General features: G+C 39.6%; 1 protein-coding gene across 1 annotated transcript in view; it reads right to left on the reverse strand.

Annotated features, from left to right (window-relative positions):
* LOC122980788 (copine-9-like) overlaps positions 1-20,337 on the reverse strand; it is a 166,977-nt gene that overhangs the window by 54,103 nt on the left and 92,537 nt on the right. Inside the window, exons 8-10 of the mRNA XM_044349128.1 lie at positions 3,571-3,634; positions 871-974; positions 269-373 (exon numbers count right to left, since the gene is read on the reverse strand). Coding sequence (XP_044205063.1) covers positions 269-373; positions 871-974; positions 3,571-3,634 — 273 coding nt within the window. The remainder of the gene's footprint in view (positions 1-268; positions 374-870; positions 975-3,570; positions 3,635-20,337) is intronic.

Consider the following 20,337-nt stretch of genomic DNA (forward strand, 5'->3'; position numbering starts at 1 on the left):
CACAAATAGATGATTTTTAACTGATTATTCTTTAATTACTTTATACTTGAATTTCGTTAACTCACGTTTAAGGAAGAAGGGAAATTTGAAGTTGAACCAGCTTAATATGTCTTACCATTTGTAATGGGAATTTACAACCACCGGGATGAGGACAGGGTACATTAAATCATCACCTATCAGCAGCCAGACCACTGAAAAGTCCTCCGATACTCTGCAGGGATTTGTGGTTATTAATTCTAAACCTCTGACTCCTGCGCTGTCACCTCACCTGTCGTAGTCTCCATTGCAAAGCGCTCGAACGGGGATTGTAAACGACTGCCAAACAGGGTTCAGATTGTTCTTGATCACCTCAGTCTTGTGGCAGATGGTGAACCTGGAAAAACAAAGAGGCAGCTGAAGATGGTGAGGATGACAAGTCTAAACATTTCTGATCAGAGAGTTCATGTGGTGGGAGCAAGGACAGGATAGGGTAGCTCATACCCAGATACAGACAATCTCTTGAAGTACGTTTCAATTGAATAAAATTTGCTGCATGAGACAGCGGAAACAGAACAAGCTCAAAAAGGGTTTTGATGCCAAACTGTATGTCTGAAATATTGAAGGCTACAGTACGTACAGATTAGAACGTTCTGTCTCAGTGTCAAGAAAATCTATTAGCCCTTCTTCCATCTGACAGGCAAAAAGCTTTCAGACTCCTCATGGGACTGGATCCAACAGAGAAATCTGCTGGCAGATTTTCAGTTGCTGTCGGTAACAAGGAAACAGCGGCGACAGAGGAGAGGCACATTTGCCTCGGGGTGATGGACTAACAGATGGACTGCACTGTAGAGGATTTGCTTTCACACACATTTAACAAAAACACACACTCACGTCCCATCCTCGTTGCTGCGGTAGAAGACCAGGAAAGGGTCAGACTTGCCAAAGAAATCCTTTTTGTCCAGCTTGTTGGCACAGAACTGCATGGTGGCTATGTCCTGAGAGAACAACAACCGTTTATTTTTACACCCTCAACTGATTTTTTTTTTCTAATTTTACTTCAACTTGCAACTGGGCTTGGAACTTATATTCTTACCACTCTCATGTCAATGAGATAAATATGAAATTACTGCTAGCAGTGTGTTAGCTTAGCTTAGCATAAAGACTCCACGGGTGAAAAGCTATCCTGGCTATGTCCAAAGATAAAAACATTTGCCTACCAGCATGCCTAAAATTCATGAATTAATATGTTAGGACTCCAAGTTTGCTGTTTCTTTCTTGGCTGGGAGCAGTTGCCGGGTAACCAGCAAAGACAGCAAAGGAAGTTAAGGCTGATGTATGGAAGGTCGCTCTACACTTTTGATAAGTGTTGCTCAACAGAAATTAAAGAGTCACACAACATTTTCAATTTAGGCTTAAGCAAAAGGTTTTGGTCGTCTCCATGGTAACCACCATCATCCAGCCAAGTCATTTAGTTACATTATATCATCCCAAACAGGACTAATTAAACAAGGAAGTTACAAGTTATCTAAAGTTACAGACCAAAATATCAATAAGGAAGTTCAGTGAAAACTACAATCTCCATGGCAAGGTTAGTAACACTACCAAATCATTATGCGACAAAATATGACAGTGTCTGCGACATAACAAAATTTTCCAGGTGTGCGACATGACAGGAAAGTGTCGAGTGACACTTTTTTCTGTGGAAAATACGTCATATTTGTCAGGCGACCTGCCATAAATCAGCCTTTACTGCTCACAGCCAAGAAATAGTTTAGCACCTGCTTTTTACACTCCCAATGTTCAGAAAATCAATGTGTAAAATTGGTTAAGTTTCCCTTTAAAACTAGTCGAAAAGTGTAATAATGCATTTTGAGGTGTCTCCAGAGATAATAGTTGGCTTTACTATTATTCTGGTATTGAGGTCACCTTGTTCTGCAGCATAAATGAATGAATAAACTGCGTTCAGGCAGGTTTTCTAACCAACCAGAATGAGTTGGTGTGAATGAGTTAGTTCTTATTGGGAGATCAACATGAAGAGCTGTTCCAGGTGTCAAAACTCAGAGTCAGTCACACTGGTGCAGCCAAATAATTTCCCACATGCACACATTCCAATTTTTACTCGCATATACAGTGAAATACTGCACGGTAGGTTATTATGAAGGAGAGCCGCGCTGCAGTACTAGCAGGCTAAGGTGGGCAAAACACAGTCGAAGAATGAAAGGATCTGCATTTGATCTGATTTATTTTAGCTGATACTGATCTATTAAAATATGCCTAAATCAGCCCCCAGTAATACTACTTGGTACATCTCTGAATTTATTCATAAAAACAACAAACCACAAGCAGGTGTACAGAGTGTCTTTTTATGATCCCCTTTTGCTGATAAATACTTAATAAAATCCTATAATGACAGAGATTCTTATGAGTGAAGTTTTGCCTGGATGCACTGAAGGCATATGAGTTTTTGTACTAATTTAAGAAATCTGGCAGATATCTAGTGTCCACCTCAAGTGCAATGAACAGCGAAGGTGTAGTGACTTCTGACAGATAAATCTGGTACAAAAGGTAAAGATGCAGTTGGTTGTTATATGTATTATACTTCAAACCTTAGAACTGATATTTTATCCATGAAACAAAACTAACCAGAGAGGCTTTTTCCAGAGGCAGGTATGTAATAAAAAAAAGTAAAAAATAAACCATAACTAATAAATAAATGTAAGCTTTGAGTTCTGACACCCTCAAGGACTCTGGAGTATACTGTCAACCCTGCCCTGTGGCCTGCAGTGTGAGAAGAACCTTCTTCGTATTCATATTATGCATATGGATGTGAGGAAGTTTCACTTAATTCTGTGTATACATTACAGCAAACCGCTTCCACAGTATTCACATCATTACCAGCATGGATGTAATTGCATATGTTTGCATGCGCAACCACATACTATAATACCATGGTGAATATGTTTGTGTGTGTGTGTGTGTGGTGAGTGTATGCTTTGATTGGAGTGTCTAATTATTTACCCACCGTGGCAAGAAAAGTGAACTGGATAAATAATTCATGAGCAGCTCTCATCATCACTTTGAAGGAAACGTAAAAAGTCACTTTCCTTCCACTTGATGTAGATGACAAAATTATTCTCAAGTCTGTTTGGTCATTTAAATTCACTTGGCAAAGTTAAAAATGGAAACACAGAACGTGACTGTCATAAATTCAGACTGCAGTACTTAACTTTCTGACCCCTGTCTCGGACTTTTTATACCTACTGTGTGTGTGTGTGTGTGTGTGTGTGTGTGTGTGTGTGTTTGTGTGCGTTTTTGTTACCTCATTGGGACCTTTTGCAGTATAAACACCGACCTTGTCGGTACCAGTAGTCCTCATAAGGATCAAAGCCCAGTCCTAATGAGGCAAGACTTCAATTCTGAGGTCCCCACTAAGTTTAGAGTTAGGGTTTGGATGAGGTTGTCCACAATGAATGGAAGTCAATGTGATGTCCTAACAAGGATAGCTGTGCAAACTAGGAGTGGGCCCTGCTGAGTTTGGTAAGTAAGTGTGTGTGTGTGCGTGTAAAATCCTAAGTATGATCTGATACTAACCCGGCAGTTACTGAGCTCCTCGGCTGTGAAGATGATGGTTCCGCACTTCTTCCCAGGAATCCCACTGAGGGAGAGAGAGAGAGAGAGAGAGGATGAGGAACAATGGAGGACTACCAAAGCAATAAAGACTCGTCCTGCGGTTATAGTTGTATTGGCTGCCACATGAATTCATAATGGTAATTTTCTGTCTTAAAACAAGTATGGTGTATACCAGACTTTTGCAATAAAGAAACATAATAATACTCTAAAACTTATAAACACAAATAAGCTACAACTTCTTGCTCCCATATTCAAGATGAAAGCCTTTATGAAAAAAACAGTACTCAGCAGTGTTCCTTTTGTCTATGAAAACTATGACCAAAAATATTTTTGATGGAAATGACACAAAAATATAAAAAGACCAAAAATTCCTCCAAATTAAACAACAAAATACATTGTTTGTAACTGCCAGAACAATACATAGAAAGGTTTTCTGATCTGATACCACTATCAGCAGTACGACATTTCATTGGTAATCGTGCTGTGAATTTCTAGCTGCAAGATCAGTGAAATAGCCCTTTTTTGTGTTTCACAAATAGAATAAAGGTTTCACAAATCTGAAACGGTGTTTTAATGACTCCCTGGAGTCTTCTTGGTAATCTAGTCCAGATTTGATAAGTCTAAATATAGTGGTTTTTGATCTAGACCTGGTCTAATGTGGTCTGGATGGAGAAATATCAGTGAAATCGCCCTTTTTTCTGTTTTCATAAGCGAAATAAAGGTTTCACAAATCTGAAGGAGGGTTTAAACAGGCTTTCTCTATGATGTATAACACTTTTTCATAAGTGTAAGTGGTAAAAAAAGAGAGAATCAGCCGCAAAATATCATTATTTATGTTTCCCTTCTTCTTCTCTCAGGCAATTGTCTGTCTTTGACTGTGTCAGTGATCAAACCAAACAGCCAAACAAAGGCCATGGTCAATATTCAAAGTGACCAATCAAAGGAGCCGACTGTCTATTCCATCCATGCCTCCAAAGTCTCAAGCGTCAACCTGACAAGTGAGCGAGTGTTGAGCAGTTGCAAGCGTCTAGGGAGGGTCAACCCCCCCCCCCCCCCCCCCCCCCCCCCCCGTCACAGCCCCGTGCTCATGGGACCGCATTTGCGCACATGGAGCAGATATGCTCTCTCACAAGGACGCTTTTCTGCTCACGGATACTGTTCTGTGCACTCATATCACGTGCATGTGCCAGATTTTTATGTGCACAGATTTTGAGACTAATTAAACGCCATTTGTAAAGATCTATATATCAAGATTCAGATCGTTTTGTGTGTTTCTTAAAAAAAAAAATCTGTGTCCAAAAATGAAAATTCATTTGAAAATGCCAAGTTTTGAAAATCCAAAAGTCAAGAGCAACTGGACTTGTTGTAGATTCTTGAAGATGTTTCGCCTCTCATCCAAAAGAATTCATCTTCAATCCAGTGAAAATTAGATACTCACTGCTGTGTGATGTGCTCAAAAAAAGCAGAACAAGCCAGTAAGTATAGCCAGCTGCTTTCTTATTAATATTAACAGTAGAACACCACATACTGTAAAGTTATGGAGGTGGTCCTTTCCTGAAAATCACACAATCAGACAGTAACCCTCCATCTGCTAATCCCACTGCTGTCTGCCACTTACATGATTAATCACAGCAGCAGTGACAGAGGTACTGACCCCAGAGCGGATCCTCAGATTGCTCACAATTATATATAAGAAGAAAATTAAGACTTTCTACTCCGGAGACAGGCCACCAATCTTCTATCTGATCACAGCTTGACTGCTGCCTTCTAATTTCTCTGAGGGGGGATTGTACTTCTCATTCAGCGATGAATTACCGAACAATCTTGGTAATTGTATTGAAATTGGATCTGGATTAGAAAGTGAGGTCTGAAGTCATTTCTCAGAGGGGGGAATCCCCGGGTACAGCAGGTGCTGTCTTCTCTGCTGCTGGAAATGATGCTTTGCTGCCGCTGACAGAAAAACTTTCAAGAATTTACCACCTCTTCTGAGCTCCTCTAAAGATGTGTTCAGGCTGAACACAAAGCAGATTGTAGAATCAGATTGATCATACACAGGCAACATAGAGATGCTCGACACAGATTCACTCTAGTGGTTCGATATGTGGCGAAAACGCATTCCTACAAATAGGAAAATGTTTATTTATACTTACCGCAGCCGTATGACACTATTTTATGTCTCTACAGTGACAAGAAGAAAAAGGAGAGAAACTAATGAACAGATGTCAGACACAATTGGAGGACAGGAAATTTAACACAAAGCACAAAATTAAGTTTTGCCTTGTTGCACAGGAACCTGTCTGTTATTTTCCTCTGGTTTGTTTCTTCTTTGCCCAAGTTTTAAGGTCAGTCTGACCTGTCATGCACACACGGTTATTACATGTTGTCACATGTAGCTACAGCTGATGTCTGTAAAGTCAGCCTTACAGCTGTTTGTGGTGAATAAACTTTATTAGTTGACCGACGCGTTTCAGCTTGTGGCCTTCATCAGGGTCATCATAAAACACATTACAAACACCATTTAAATAAAGTAAGTTGAGTATGAAAAAAGGTAAGAAAAGTTAAAAAAAAAAAAAAAAAAAAAGACAACCAATCATATACAAATAGACACATATCAGCCAATGGGACATCTACAAAGATGGGTTGGATATATGGCCATGTGGTTTCAGGCCAATCATTGTCCAAGATTAACAGAGGCAAGGGGAGTGTCCAAGAAGGGACATGGGTGACACCATATTTGGTCCCTTAACTAGAAAGGTGCAACTAGGGGCTGGTACTTGTCAATCACTCACAAACTTTCAAGTCTGCAACAGCAACATATGGTATTTGGCATCCCAAGTGTTTTACCGTTTACTGGTGCCATGATGACATTTCAAGTGATCATTTTATTCTAAACCATGATCTTTCTCTAACCCTAACCAGCCAACCAGCTCTGAGTGTGTAATATTTCTGCAGATGGGTCTACATTGGATTTAGTTGAAAGCCCGGCACATCTCATACAGATGCCAAAGGGTACCTTGTGTCAGTATCAGACGCCGAGGGGCATTGACAAAGTGTTAGTATTTGACGACCTGGGATGAAAACATGGTGGATATTCATAGTCCCTATAAATGGACTGTACTTGTATAGCGCCTTTCTAGTCTTCCGACCACTCAAAGCGCTTTTACACTACAAATCACATTCACCCATTCACACACATTCATACGCTGAATGGTTCAGGGGCTACCATGCAAGGTCCCAACCTGCCCATCAGAGGAAATCTAATCATTCATACACATTCACATTCATACACATGGCACAGCCATCAGGAGCAATTTGGGGTTAAGTTTCTTGCCCAAGGACACATTGGCATGTGGCCTATTGGAGCCGGGAATCGAGTGGACGACCCGCTCTACCTCCTGAGCCACAGCCATCCCTACAGTGATCTATTGACCTTACTCTAGCACCGCCATCAGGTCAAAATTTCTATTTGTCCAATACTTTTGTTTATGACCAAATACCTGCAAAATTATCAGTCATAGCTGTACTTTGTGTTTAGGGCTAATTAGCAAATGTGAATGTCTAATTAGCCAGTGAATGTGAGCATGTTAGCACGCTGATGTGATTAAAGCATAGCTGTTCCATTTCGAAGTCTCCTTCAAATGTGGCTGAGAAACGCGGCCTTCTTTTCCCAAATTTAGAGGATCCAACAGATTGATCCTCTGTGGCCCAACGTATCCCAGACTGCATTTCACACCAACCAGCAGCTATATAGCTTCTTTAGTGCGATTCTGTCTAAACTTTAATATGTGAGGTTTTTCACTTCCGTGTAAACAATATATAAATACATTTAAATCTAATCATCACCATTTATGCATTGCTCTGCTCTTTGATCTACACAGATCTAAAAGCTGATCGTATCTAGTAATACCACACCTGTCAAGTATTTGGCCAATTTCCCACTGCATGGTCTAGAATATCTCGCGCTCTGTGAGTGTGAGGAGATTACACGCTGACAGGAAGAAAAAAAAGCTGCATAATTAAAAGTTTTTTCCGTCAAGTCAAACCCAGAAAAAGTTGGAAAACCTTTATCATCCGCTTGATAATTCCCTCTGGCTGCGAGTCACACTCCACCTAACAACACGACACACCAATTTGTTCCATCCACTTGAAGGCGTGCGTGTGATTAAAATGCCGGCTGAGATTCAAGGATGTTGCTGTAAACATCTGTGACACATATATAGGCACACACACACACACACACACACACATCTGAACACATGCACACAATCCATTATGCTGGAGGGAACCACAGATGATAATTTTGCACACGCACACGCACACGCACACACACACATGATATATCCACCTTGAGAGGCTGTTTCCTGTGCCCTTGAACTGTGGTTTCACCTCAGTCAGTCTATTGTCCCTTCCCCTGCTTCTTTTGTGAACACCAGTCACGTAACCCAGCTGAATGAGGGCAGGTAAAACTCAAACACCTTTGCTTGAAACAATAATTAATTCCTGTACTTCCAATTTCCTCTCAGTGTGCTTTTCTTTTTAATCAATCTCTGCTGACCCTCCCACTTTAACAAAGAACGGTAACAGTGATGTACGAGTGTCTGCAGGCTGCAGTCGCTCCGATAATGACTTTTGCGCGGTCACGTGGAGGAGTGGGGATACCTGCAGCAGAGCTACATTTTAAACACTCACGCAATGCCACCACTTATCATAGAGGGTCTTATTCCCACACCTGCCTCAACACTGCTGCTAAAAGCTCAGCGGTGGCAAAGCTGCGTCTACGTGACTTGAGCAAAAGCACAGTGGGATAAGAAGGAATCGATACAGAAAAGATGAAGAAAATAACTGAAAGATGGAAGTCATCAAAGAAAGTGTGAGTGTGTGTGTGTGTGTGCCAAGTGTTTCAGCAGGAGTTTTCCCACTCATTTCTTGTTGTCCTCCCACCACTTCCACTGCCTGATGTGGGTCCCCACTCCCACACATGTTATACAAGCACACATATACTCACAGTTACACAACTCTAAACAGAGAAAGCGATGCACGAAAACTGTGCACAAAAGTCCTCAAACTCTCTCCTCATTTGTTTATTAAATGTTGTTTCTTAAAGTTCTCTAGCAATTTAGAATCACATTTACATAAAGTTTGGGGAATCATGAGACAGTTTAACATCCGTTCACACCTGGACTCGTGACTAAAACACTGTTTTTTATGCAAAACTGACATGTGCTCACACCAGGAGGTTCATCTTGTTTTTGCAAATACCTCTGTCCACATTGAAATGGCAAAACAGGTAATTGTCCTCCTACTGGGCATGTGCAGAGGACCGATGAGCACAGAAAACCAGCCAAGAGGAAACAGTATGCTGTTTCCATTTCCACGGTAGCTTCTTGACATTTTGTTTATTTCAAGCAGATTAGATTTAGATTGAACTCTAAACAAGCTATCAAAGTAGTCATTAAAGACTACTACTGCCACCATCTGTTGTTGGAAAGGCTCCGTTTTGAAGGGAGGAAAATGCTGTTTTATTTTGGACAAGAGAGGGAGAGAAAAAGATACGTTTATACATTTAGCCGGATTATTGTAGACATCTAAATATCTGACTCCCTAACAGTCAGTCAGAGCTGAAGAAGCCTTTTGGATGAGAGAACAAACGTCTTCAAGAATCTACAACAAATCCAGTTACTCTTGACTCAACACTTGTGGATAAAACAAGGCCTGGATGACTGAGAATCTTCACACTTGACTAAATAATCTTGACAGAATGAGATAGAGATTCAGTTGAAAGGCCACGAAAAAGCTAGTAAGTATAGACCTTGAGTCAAGAATATTTGCCAAATTGTCAGATTGAAAATAAAATTATCTATAAAGATTATAAATGATTAGATGCCAGAGGTAAGCAGTTATTTAGTACATTAACTTTAAAGTTAGACATGTATTAAGACATAAAAAAATACTCAAGTTCCCACATCACACTTACTGGACCACGACTGGCTTCCAAATCAGTTGTGATGTCACAAATCAGATTTTCAATGAGCAAAGAGAAACTTTTCACTTTCAGCAGATGGATTTGAAAACAGCCTTCTAGTGTCAAACTCTGCACATACATTATTCTGCGCAGTGAAGCTCAAACGTCCAACTGAAGGAAGAAGAAAACAAAACAAGAAGAAAACATATTTTTGAGTGGCGGGGGGGACATTAAGTTTTCAGGAACTCTGAAAAAGATCCTCGTTGATATATTTTTTATAAAGGGAAACGGGTTGGGAAATAGTTGAGGAGACAGTAATTCTTCAAAGCTGAAGGGAGGAAAATCCCAAAGATTGGAGAAAAGATGTTTTCACAGTGACAACATGACACACTGCTGTACTGTCCAACAACATGATGGTGCTGTCATACTAGCTACTGCTTACAGGTTGAAATTGCTACTTTTACTGAAGAAAAAGGATTTGATTACTTTTTCGACCTCTCATGCTCTGAAGTACATTGAAATCTACATCAGCACAAATCTCCTCTGACACTGCACCTTGCTCACCTCACACTGCCGGTAACTCAATCAAATGAGAGTAAACAGAAGCAATATTGGAAAATGATGGCAAGTTATGTAAAGCAGTTTCTCAAGATGACATGCAGATTATACAACATCTCTGTGGCCACATAAGGACATCATGTACTTGTGTGAAGTACACAACATGATTAATCAGAGCTCTCACCAGCGGATGTGGGCAGCAAGCCCTCGGCCTCCTGACTGCATGTACAGAGCAGGGGATCCCTATCACAGCTATAAATACGAACGCGATGCTTTCAAAGCACTGTGAATCAGTGCAGCAGCTGGACGGCTTCCACCGCTGCCTGTAAAAGATGATGGTGTACAGTTGTCTTTGATGTGGGGGTGTGTAAGATGTTTGAAGAAGCATATATTCATGCATGTGTAAAGTCACAAGGTACATATACTTAAATACAACTTAACTACATGCCTATGCAGCACTCAACCTGTGTTCCCTTAAGGTGTAGAAAGCAAACTGAATTTTCACCTTGCATTATACGTGTGAATTTGATTTGCCCCAAACAGCCAATGTACCAACAACTGTACGGATGTTAGCTGTAAGATGTTAGCAACTTGACTTTGTATGCAACCACACCACCTCTAAAATTCACCAAAAGCAAATTATAATTATTACATAAAGTGTAACTGGTAAATATATTGCATTTATATGGCGCCTTTCTAGTCTTCCGACCACTCAAAGCGCTTTACAATACATGTCAACATTCACACACACATTCATACACTGATGACAGAGGCTGCCATGCAGGGTGCCAACCTGCTCATCAAGATCTAATCTAATGCACATTCACACACACTCACACACACTGCTGGCACATCCATCGGGAGCCATCGGACATGCAGACTGGAGGAGCCAGGGATCGAACCATCGATCTTCCTGCTCTCCCTCCTGAGCCACAGCTGCCCTGTTGTAAACATCCACCACAGTTCACAGACACCTTCCTGATTCAACTTTGACATACTGTACTAACTGTGAGTCCTTGACCCGTTGGACCCATTTTTAACTTTGTCCAACACATTTGAAGATGTCAGGAATTACTACATTTGATCATATGTTCTCATAAACCACAGTTTCTCTTAGAGGCTTTTTAAATTTCCAGATCAGTTAAAGATTTATTAACAGTCACACAAAGAATGTCAATTATATCTTGAAAGGCGTTTGGAAAATATACCTTGATATGTTTGCAAATCATGCTATCAATACACATAAAGCTTTATAAACTATTTTATTCAAATCAAGGTGATCTAGTCTAAAATCTGAAGGTTTTTGCAGACTTTAATCTTCTAGCAACAAATGTCAGATTGTAAAGCAGAGAAATAGGGACAGCTCCTTCAGATGTGCTTTAACAGTGATATTCAGACAGCAGATCATTAACAATGGTCATCTAGTATTCATGAGGAAAGATTAAACAGGACTTCAAATGCTACCAATAACATTTCTCAGCCAATATTGCAGAGTAACTTTAGAGTTTCGTCTAATTGAATGATGTACAACTTGGGAGTTTTATTTTTTCTGAAAGAGAAAAGGTCATAATGTGTAAAAAGATATCTTAGACTTTGGTTTTGACATCATTAGCACAGTCTAGCTCTTCTTCTACTGAGGTTTTCTACATTTTTTATGACACTTTTTCTACACTGACATAATTATATTTCTGTTGCTCACATTTGAGTTGAACTTTGCTCTATATAAGCTAATATATTCTCAATTCTATTATTAATTAAATGCAAATGAAATACCTTATGAGGGGGGTTGAGATTTATTTCAATCTTTTTTTTTACCTTTATTTTAACCAGGTTAGTCCCACTGAGATTTAAAGAAGTTTTTTTTTTTTTTCAAGAAAAACCAGGCCAAGACAGCAGCTTCACAATAAATATTAATGTTGAAGAACACCAAAATACAACAATGTAAAAAGCAGAATGAGGTCAAAGTGATATGGAAGGCAGAGTGAAACTGTCTCCATATAAACACTCCAAGAGGTTCATTAACAAGCCGGAAGAATCACAGGCCTAACCTGTCTGCTACATCATCATCATTACCAAGAGAGACCAGCTATATTGGTCATAAGTCATTTTAAAGTCATATTATGAAGAAGAAACTGAATATATTAGGGCTTTTGCTTGACACTGTTCACACAGGTCACTTTTTTCTCTCTTTTAGCAGTGTGATGCATCTTTGTCGGCTGTTTCTGTTAGTTTGCATTTCAATGCCTCTGGGATTTTGGCACCTTACATTTATCCACTGGTGTATTTTAGGATTTTTGGAGAAAGGACGTGAGCACCAAAAGTCTGAGAAATGTTCACCTGTAATTAGAAAAAAATGTTCTATATCAACATCCATTGAAAATACACGTCTAGAATTCATAAATCACTGCTGATTTTAATCACTTTGTTCACTTTTTTCCTATGCTAAGTAGTCGCATCACTGTTCAAATGCACTTCAGTACATACAAGTAAGTGAATGCATCATTGTTCTTTTAGCCCGACGTCCAGCACTGATTCTGACTGTCTTAAGTTCAGTCTGTTGTTAGTTCCAGCTGTCTGTTCAGTCCAGTACACTCGCCTATACAAGCACTGCACATAAAGCTCAGCAGCCTGTTATTTATGACAGCTATCAGATTATGGTTTTTGTAGCCTCTGCAGTCTTTTAATATGTTTACCGCTCTGTCACCAGTGGGGAGGTCCACTGCTAAAAAATTCAGTCAGTGACAATCGGGATTCAGTATAGTCAGTTGGTTGATAAAGATTTGTTCATACATCTTCTGAACACCTCCAGATTTGATCTGTTGTACATAAGCAAAAAGAGGGAAAAGTTTGTTCTGTCTGTTCTTTCTGATCACTTAGTTCCACCAACAGAGATTACTATTAAACTGCTTCAGGATGGTGAGTTTGTTTTCGTCTTTAGTTAGCTAAAAAGCATTAGCTAATGTCATTAGCTACAGTCCATTAGCCATGTGCTTGACAATGATGCTTACACTTGTGCCACTGCAGGCTTCTGAAAATAAAGGCATAGTGTGCACACCATGTTTGTGTCACTGTTGAACACTACTTGAGAGTTTAATAATGTTAGCAGCAAGCAGTTAAACAATGGTATCAGCATAAGTGGTACCATTTGATTAGGTGTGTATGGCAGTTTAGGTCATTTCATGCAACCTTAAATTTTCATAAGCGTGGAGTTTACTAGTCAAGATAAATAATGTACAACATATTTCATTCAAAAGTAATATTATTTTATCAGTGTCCTGTCTCTGATGAATTTTCTGGAAACCAAACAGCTTGTTGATCACTAGAATGACATTACGTGATTGGACATATTTCCATCCAGATAATAGTTGTCTTTTGTACCATTTCTCATCTGAACTACTTTAAAGAAACTGATTAGGGGGGGAAAAACTCACATGAGAGTTTCAAGATATCGTTTTTTGATAATTCAACATTACACACGTACATTTTTAACTGTTTCCTGACATCATGTACTATAGCTGCGATGAGTAACCAGTATTCCACTGCCAAAAATGCTGCAGCAGAAACGGGAAATATATCACTTTACAGTGTAATTTCCACCTTTAAAGCCATTCTAAATAGAGAAAATGGAGCACTCTCCTCTCAGCCCATCATTAGGCTGCAGTGATGGCCTCCAGCAGTTTGTCCCATATAGGCCAGTCCTAATCATATCCACTCAGCAGAGAAAGAGAGATGTCCTGTGTGGTCAGTGTGACGGCTCTGGGAGCAGTGCCACATCAGTGACCGTGTCTTCACTGTGTGTGTGAATTGTTGCCATGGTGACCTGTGATAGGTAATAATAATAGCCAGACTGCAGAGAATTCCAGAGGGATGAAGCTTCAGTGAGTGAGGGACACATACAGAGCAGATGTTACTGTATATACAGTATACATAACTTGTGGTTAACATCCTGTTTCTAATGAAGCAGAGAGTTCCACTGTTAGGACTGCATGAATCATTCCTTGTAGGATTAGAAAGAGAATATTCAGAAACATCTCTTTATGGTATGTACTCAAGTGAATTTCACACTTTATAACTGTACCTGTTATTTTTGTTTTTTTGGTGATATTACAATCCGATAAGCAGTTTATGCAACAACAGATTTGGAATATTCTCTTCCCCGCTATTTGATGTTTCTTTTTATTGGTGCTACACCTGGCCCATAACTACCTAATGTATATGCATGTTCTGCTAAAACAAGCAACCCTAGAGCCAAAGAAGAATATGAATATTGGATGATTCTGCAAAACCATAGATTATGAACATCTTTGCTTTCTATAATATGTGCTTATGGCAACAGGTATAGCTTGTTGGAAAGATCACATTTATGACACCGTAGGCACTTCTTCCAAACTGTTGTTTGCACAAAACATATCCATGGCAACACTGTGCGCTGAATTCATCACATGTGAAATCTTCTGTCAGTATTTTATTGGAAGTCACATTACTACTCAAAACACATGCAGTAGAAACCCAGAAACTTTACAAAAAGAAAATACAGATCTCTCATTTAAGAAGTTTGATGATAAAATAGGGTTTATTTCTAGGTTTTTTGATACATGTACAATAAATGTTGGATGATGTTAAAGGGGAACTCAACCAATTTTACACATTTAAGTTATGTTTAAAGGTGTTGGAGGGTACTACTGTATGAAAAAAGTAGTATAGCAGTTAGAAAGAAGTGAAGTTAGCAGATGGTTAGCAGACCTCTGTAGCCCACTTCTCATCTAGTTGAGCATTATGAAATGGTATGGAATTGGATGCTTGTTGGGAGTAGTTGAGGGATATGTAAACATGTCACAGTTATACATTTAAACTACATAAAGGTATTTAGCTATCAGCTGGAAATGCAAAACTGTTGACTTCAGTTGGGTAGCTGTGACATTATATATAATTGGTTATTCTACATTACTGCATATAAACATGTTTTTATTATAAAGATTAAAAAAAAAAAATATATACATATTATACAATGGAATACAACCTGAGTTCAAATCTGAACTGACAGGCTTATTGCACATCCTCTCCTCACATTTTTAATTTCCCAACCAACGAGACACAGTTTTAAAGACACTTGTTGGACATTTGACCTGTTCAACAATGTGCTGTTCTCCACATCCACAGACTATTCACTTTCCTCCCGCTTATATGTGGTCACAAGTTTTCACTCTTTAAGTGGACATTATTAGAGTGAGAACAGGTTGAATTTGTGCGAAAACATCAAACCCTCCACACTGAATTGGGTTGTCAAGGTCAAGGCTTCTGTGTTAAATGACTTATGACTACCGATGTGACCTTTTAGAATTTCTGCTCAGTGTCTGCAGTCATCTGAAAATCTTCCTTGAACCTCAGTGTTTGCTTGGCTGCAGTAGCCTCAGGCTCTAATTGGAAGGTGTTGGAGCTGCAGGAGGTTTTTCTTTGCACTTCAGGATTTCCATATAATTTTGACATTGTGTCAGTTTTCTCCTCACACAATGTGAAACAATAGATATGATTTTAAAAACTCTTGCAGGAAGCAGAGGAAGTTTCAGCTACTGCCTGTGTGCTTAAACCAGCATCCTGCAGGAAGAAGGTAAGACGTTACCAATTCTACCCGCAACACTGATTCTCTGCTGCTCAGCCTCCCTATCATGCAGATGTGGACATGGACAAGGAGAAGCAAGAGAATATTTGTGTATGTGTGAACATAAATATGCATGCATGCTATGTGTGTACAGCCATCACCTGTGTGTCCATTCCTAACATGTGAGGTTGCCCCTGTGTCAAAGTGTCTCTCCCCATGGGGCTTTCTGCATGGGGAGGCTGGTATTCATTTTGATTATAAGGGAGGGAATAGGGGAAGATGGAGGTAATGCTGGCCTCTGCCACACACACACACACACACACACACACACACACACACACACACACACCCTCCATCCCTCTCTCTCCTGTCACCCACTGATGGGGATGACAGGGCAACAGGACGACTGACAGCATGAGCAGCTCATTCAATTACACAGCTCTCTGATGAAAAGCTTTCATGTCCTCCAGAGAGAGCAGAGGATGGAGGGATAGAGGGAGGAGAGGAAGGAAGTGGTCTGCGTTTGGGAATAGGTAGAGCGGGTGACGATAAGTGGGAAGCACAGAGAGGAACTGGAGTAAGAAACAGTTAGTGTGTGAGACAAACTGAGACCAAATGTGTACACGCACAAAATATGTGATACGATAAAGGCATGTTCACACTAAATACTGTATCAGCCTGTTCTGAACAAATCAACAGCTGCTTCAAATTAAATGGGAATTAAAAAACACTGTTGGTCCAAGCCCTCCAGCCTGCTGATTCCTGAATGTAGCCTTACCAGTGTAATGTTAGCAAGTCCACTAAGAAGACAAAATGAAAATAACACAACTTTGGAGTTACCTGAGGTCTCATTTCTCTTCATCTGGTGGTGGCTAACCACGTCCCCACACCTCCAGCCTCCACACCAAGCTAGCACATACCGGACCAGTCTATCTACTGGACACATAGAGACCAAACTGAGATTAACCCTCCCTCAAACTACCAGTGAGTCAACTGTTGAAGTAACGGAGCATTACTGGGATTATTAACTGTAATATAATTCCTGAATTTCAAATACCTTACACTATTCGATACTGAAAAAACTGAAAAACTAAATATTGTGCAGTCTTAGTAAGGTTGGTTCATAAGGTTTAGGCATGATTATTAAGCAAAACCTGCTATATTAATTATGTCATATTGCTTACTTGCAACCTGTGTAATGCACATGTAAGAGGACTGCAGGACTCCCAAATGAGAGAGAGAATTGAGAGTGAATCATTTGTGAAACAGGAACAGTGTGATAAGCAGTGTTTGCAAATTGCTTTCATGAAACAGGCCCAAGGTTGTTTGTAGGATCGGAGGTTACCGGGCAGCAGACACAGTGACAACCATTCACTGTCTGAAAGCACCTTTAGCAAAACAGAGCTAAAAGGAAAGTGAATGAACTTACATTCATCAGGTGAATGAATATATGATTCCAAAAAGGTGAAACTGTTGCTTTGTGTGCTGAATGTCAGTTAGTGCAAGTGTAAGTAATAGTTACTTATCCAAAAATGTGTCTGAGGTTGGGAAAGGATGCTTTAAAACCATTATGTGTAGAATTTTTATGTGATTGTAGCTATTTTATAGTTATTCTGATGACATAAGTTTAAGTTCGTTGAAAAAAATCGATGCAGTTCATGTTACTTCCAGCTGTTTTTCAGTCTTGACTAAAATAATTTTGTAGTGTTTAAAATCACACATGCACAGTTTAAGTGGCTGAAATGCTGCATATTCAACTCATTTTTCTCTCCACCGTATCACAGTCAGCTCAAGCTACAAAAGGGTCTGTACACGCATTCTGAAATATCCGTGACGAACCCACATTCTCAAGCATGCTTTTTGTTTAGTAGCAGTTTGCATTTGAAATGCATGGTTACATCGGTTTTGCACGAACACATCAGTTATACACTTGAGCCCATGTTGTCCGTGGAGTCTCTAGCACACATTTCTCTGGCACAATGCAAACCTTACTTTCAGTTCATTTGATGTTACAGAAGAAGTACGGGGGATTGAGCATAAGCAGCGTCAGGCATCATTACTGAACAAACCAAGAAAACAACAGTAACTAAAACTAAAACTCTGCTATCAAAGTCAGAAAATAGGGATATGCGTATTACCACTTTAATCACATCATTTTGTTAATTGTATTGGCAATATCTGCTCTGTTGTGAAGTTCCAGTGAATGGAGACAAGACAGAAAAAGAAAGAAAGGGAGAAAGGGATTAAGGGATTAAAGGAGGTTATATCAGTGCTTCCTCTGTCCTCTTTCTTTCTTCCACTCCAATTAAAACCTGCACTTGACACAGACATCTCTACAGTACCTCCCTGTCTCTTTTGTTCCATCACTCTCCCTGATGGTAATTAGATAATGCGCAGCCACCCGCTACCAAACTAAAAAAAAATCTATTTATTCATCTGTGTGTGCATGTGTGTGTGTGAAGGCAAGACAGCATTGCCTCTCCTCAATCCTATGAATGAAGGAATAAATGAAGTAGTAGAGTCTTGTGCTCTTCACGGATGCAAAACTTTGAAACTGAAGACTTTTACATTCATTTCCAAAAAAAAAAAAAGAGGCCAGAACTGACAGGGACCAGAGGACAGTCAGATCTTCTCAGAAACAAACAAACAAACAAACACAGACCTTATTAGATGAATTATAGTTTTGACCTTTGGGTCCTGGGTCAGTTCTTGGTTACTGAGAATCAAGAAGCTGCTGCTATAAGTTTATTAAGTTAATCATCAGGCAGTTTGGAATAGCTTGACAGTTCTACAAGCCAAAGCAAAGCAAAGAACTGACCCAGTCGGAAGAGAGAGCAGCTAAAATATAAATGTAATCACAAAAAGGACATTGCATGTAGGGACAGTTGTTTTTCTTCCTTTTTTTTCTTTTTTTGAATGTATAATTTAACACATGTGTGTCAAGCAGACAGTGTAACTCAAAAGAGGGGATACTGTATATCATGTTAAAGAAAACTCTTTTGAAAAATCTTTTAATTCTTGAAGATGTGAGTAAGAAGGAGAGGGAGAGACAGCACATGAGAATAAGAGGAAGATGTGTGCCCTTCTCCAGCGTCCCCCTGGAGCCAATAATGAAAGATAAAACACGTCCATTGGCCTTTTTCATAAAAAGGAGGACAATTCATTATGCATGTTTGTGTTCCTTGCTTCGCACTCACCCTCCTGTGAAATACGACGAGAAATTTCACGCAGGATGAGAGGAGAGCTTTTTAATTGGCAGTGAGGGTGCATTGTGGGTAATTCTCTTTTCACTGGTACTTAAGTGGATTATTGAGGAGTTTTAGAGCAGAAAGCACAGGAAGTGAACGAGACAAGGCAGTGAAAAAATGTTGATGTTGTTGTCTTTCTGGAAGCTTTCCAGTTTTGTGCTAGTTTGGCCTACATAGAAGAAAACACAGAGCCTTCCATGAGAGGAAAACACTCCAAAGACAACACTGGCAAAATAATGTTTTAAAAGAAACCAGGTTAGAGTCAGGCACTTGACAATTCAGTAATCATGCATGTAGATTGAACTACTGTGTACAATCCTTCTACTGGATGCTCACTGACTCTAACTTGTACTGTATCTTTTGCAGTCAGGTGTAGGGGAGGGTCAGGATCGAATTTTCATACTTTGATTATTGTGATCATGACACTCATGGAATTATCATGAACAATAAAATTTTCCTGAAATACTACTATTAGTACTAAAATATAGTTACTTCAAGTGCTTCAGCAGCAATCTGTACATTTCAACTTTTATTGGACTCTGTAAAAGGAAATATAACTAAAAGCACCACAAATACAAGAAGTTTAGTTGTAAAACATTAAGGCCAGCTGGCTGGGACTGACTTTGAATGCAGCATAATGTCTATGCTTTCATACTTAACATGTTTTGATTTCTTTGGGTATTAATGGTTCAACTCATTAGTTACTGTAGCGACAGTGGCAGTTGGTCTCTAGGGATGGCCAGCCGGTCCACCACTTTGGTACAGAGTGAAATATCTCCATACATATCGGATGGATTCCAATGAAATTTGGTACAGACATTCTTGGCCTCCAGAGGATGAATCTTAATGACTTTAGGAATCCGCTTACCTGTGATTTAGCACCCCCAGCAGTTCAAAGTTTTTAATTATCCAGGGAAATATCTCAAAGTCTACGCAATGGATTGACACAAAATTTGGTACAGACATTCAGACAATAACGATGAATCCTTATGAAACAGGAAGACAACTGTCAACACACTGAGGCTCCACCTCTCGACTATTATCCAATGATTTAAATGGGTTCTTAGCTGAAGAATATTTGAACCACCTTGGCTATTTTGTTACTTTCTGCTGTCATTGCAGTCTGTGCCGCTTCGCCCCTACGTCCCTCCAACTCAAGAGCCCATCTACAGCCCCCTAGGGGGATCTGTGATTGGCTGCTCTTTATAGGGCTCTATCTCAATACATATATCTAGTCGACAGGGTCAATACCAATGTCTATCAAATAACACTTCTGCATTCATGTTAATTTGTGTCTTTCCTGATTTAACTGACTTTGGTGATCACCTGTTTTTTCATAACACTATCATTGTGTCAAAATT

Source organism: Thunnus albacares, chromosome 4, assembly GCF_914725855.1.
Source record: "Thunnus albacares chromosome 4, fThuAlb1.1, whole genome shotgun sequence".
NCBI classification, from domain to species: domain Eukaryota; kingdom Metazoa; phylum Chordata; class Actinopteri; order Scombriformes; family Scombridae; genus Thunnus; species Thunnus albacares.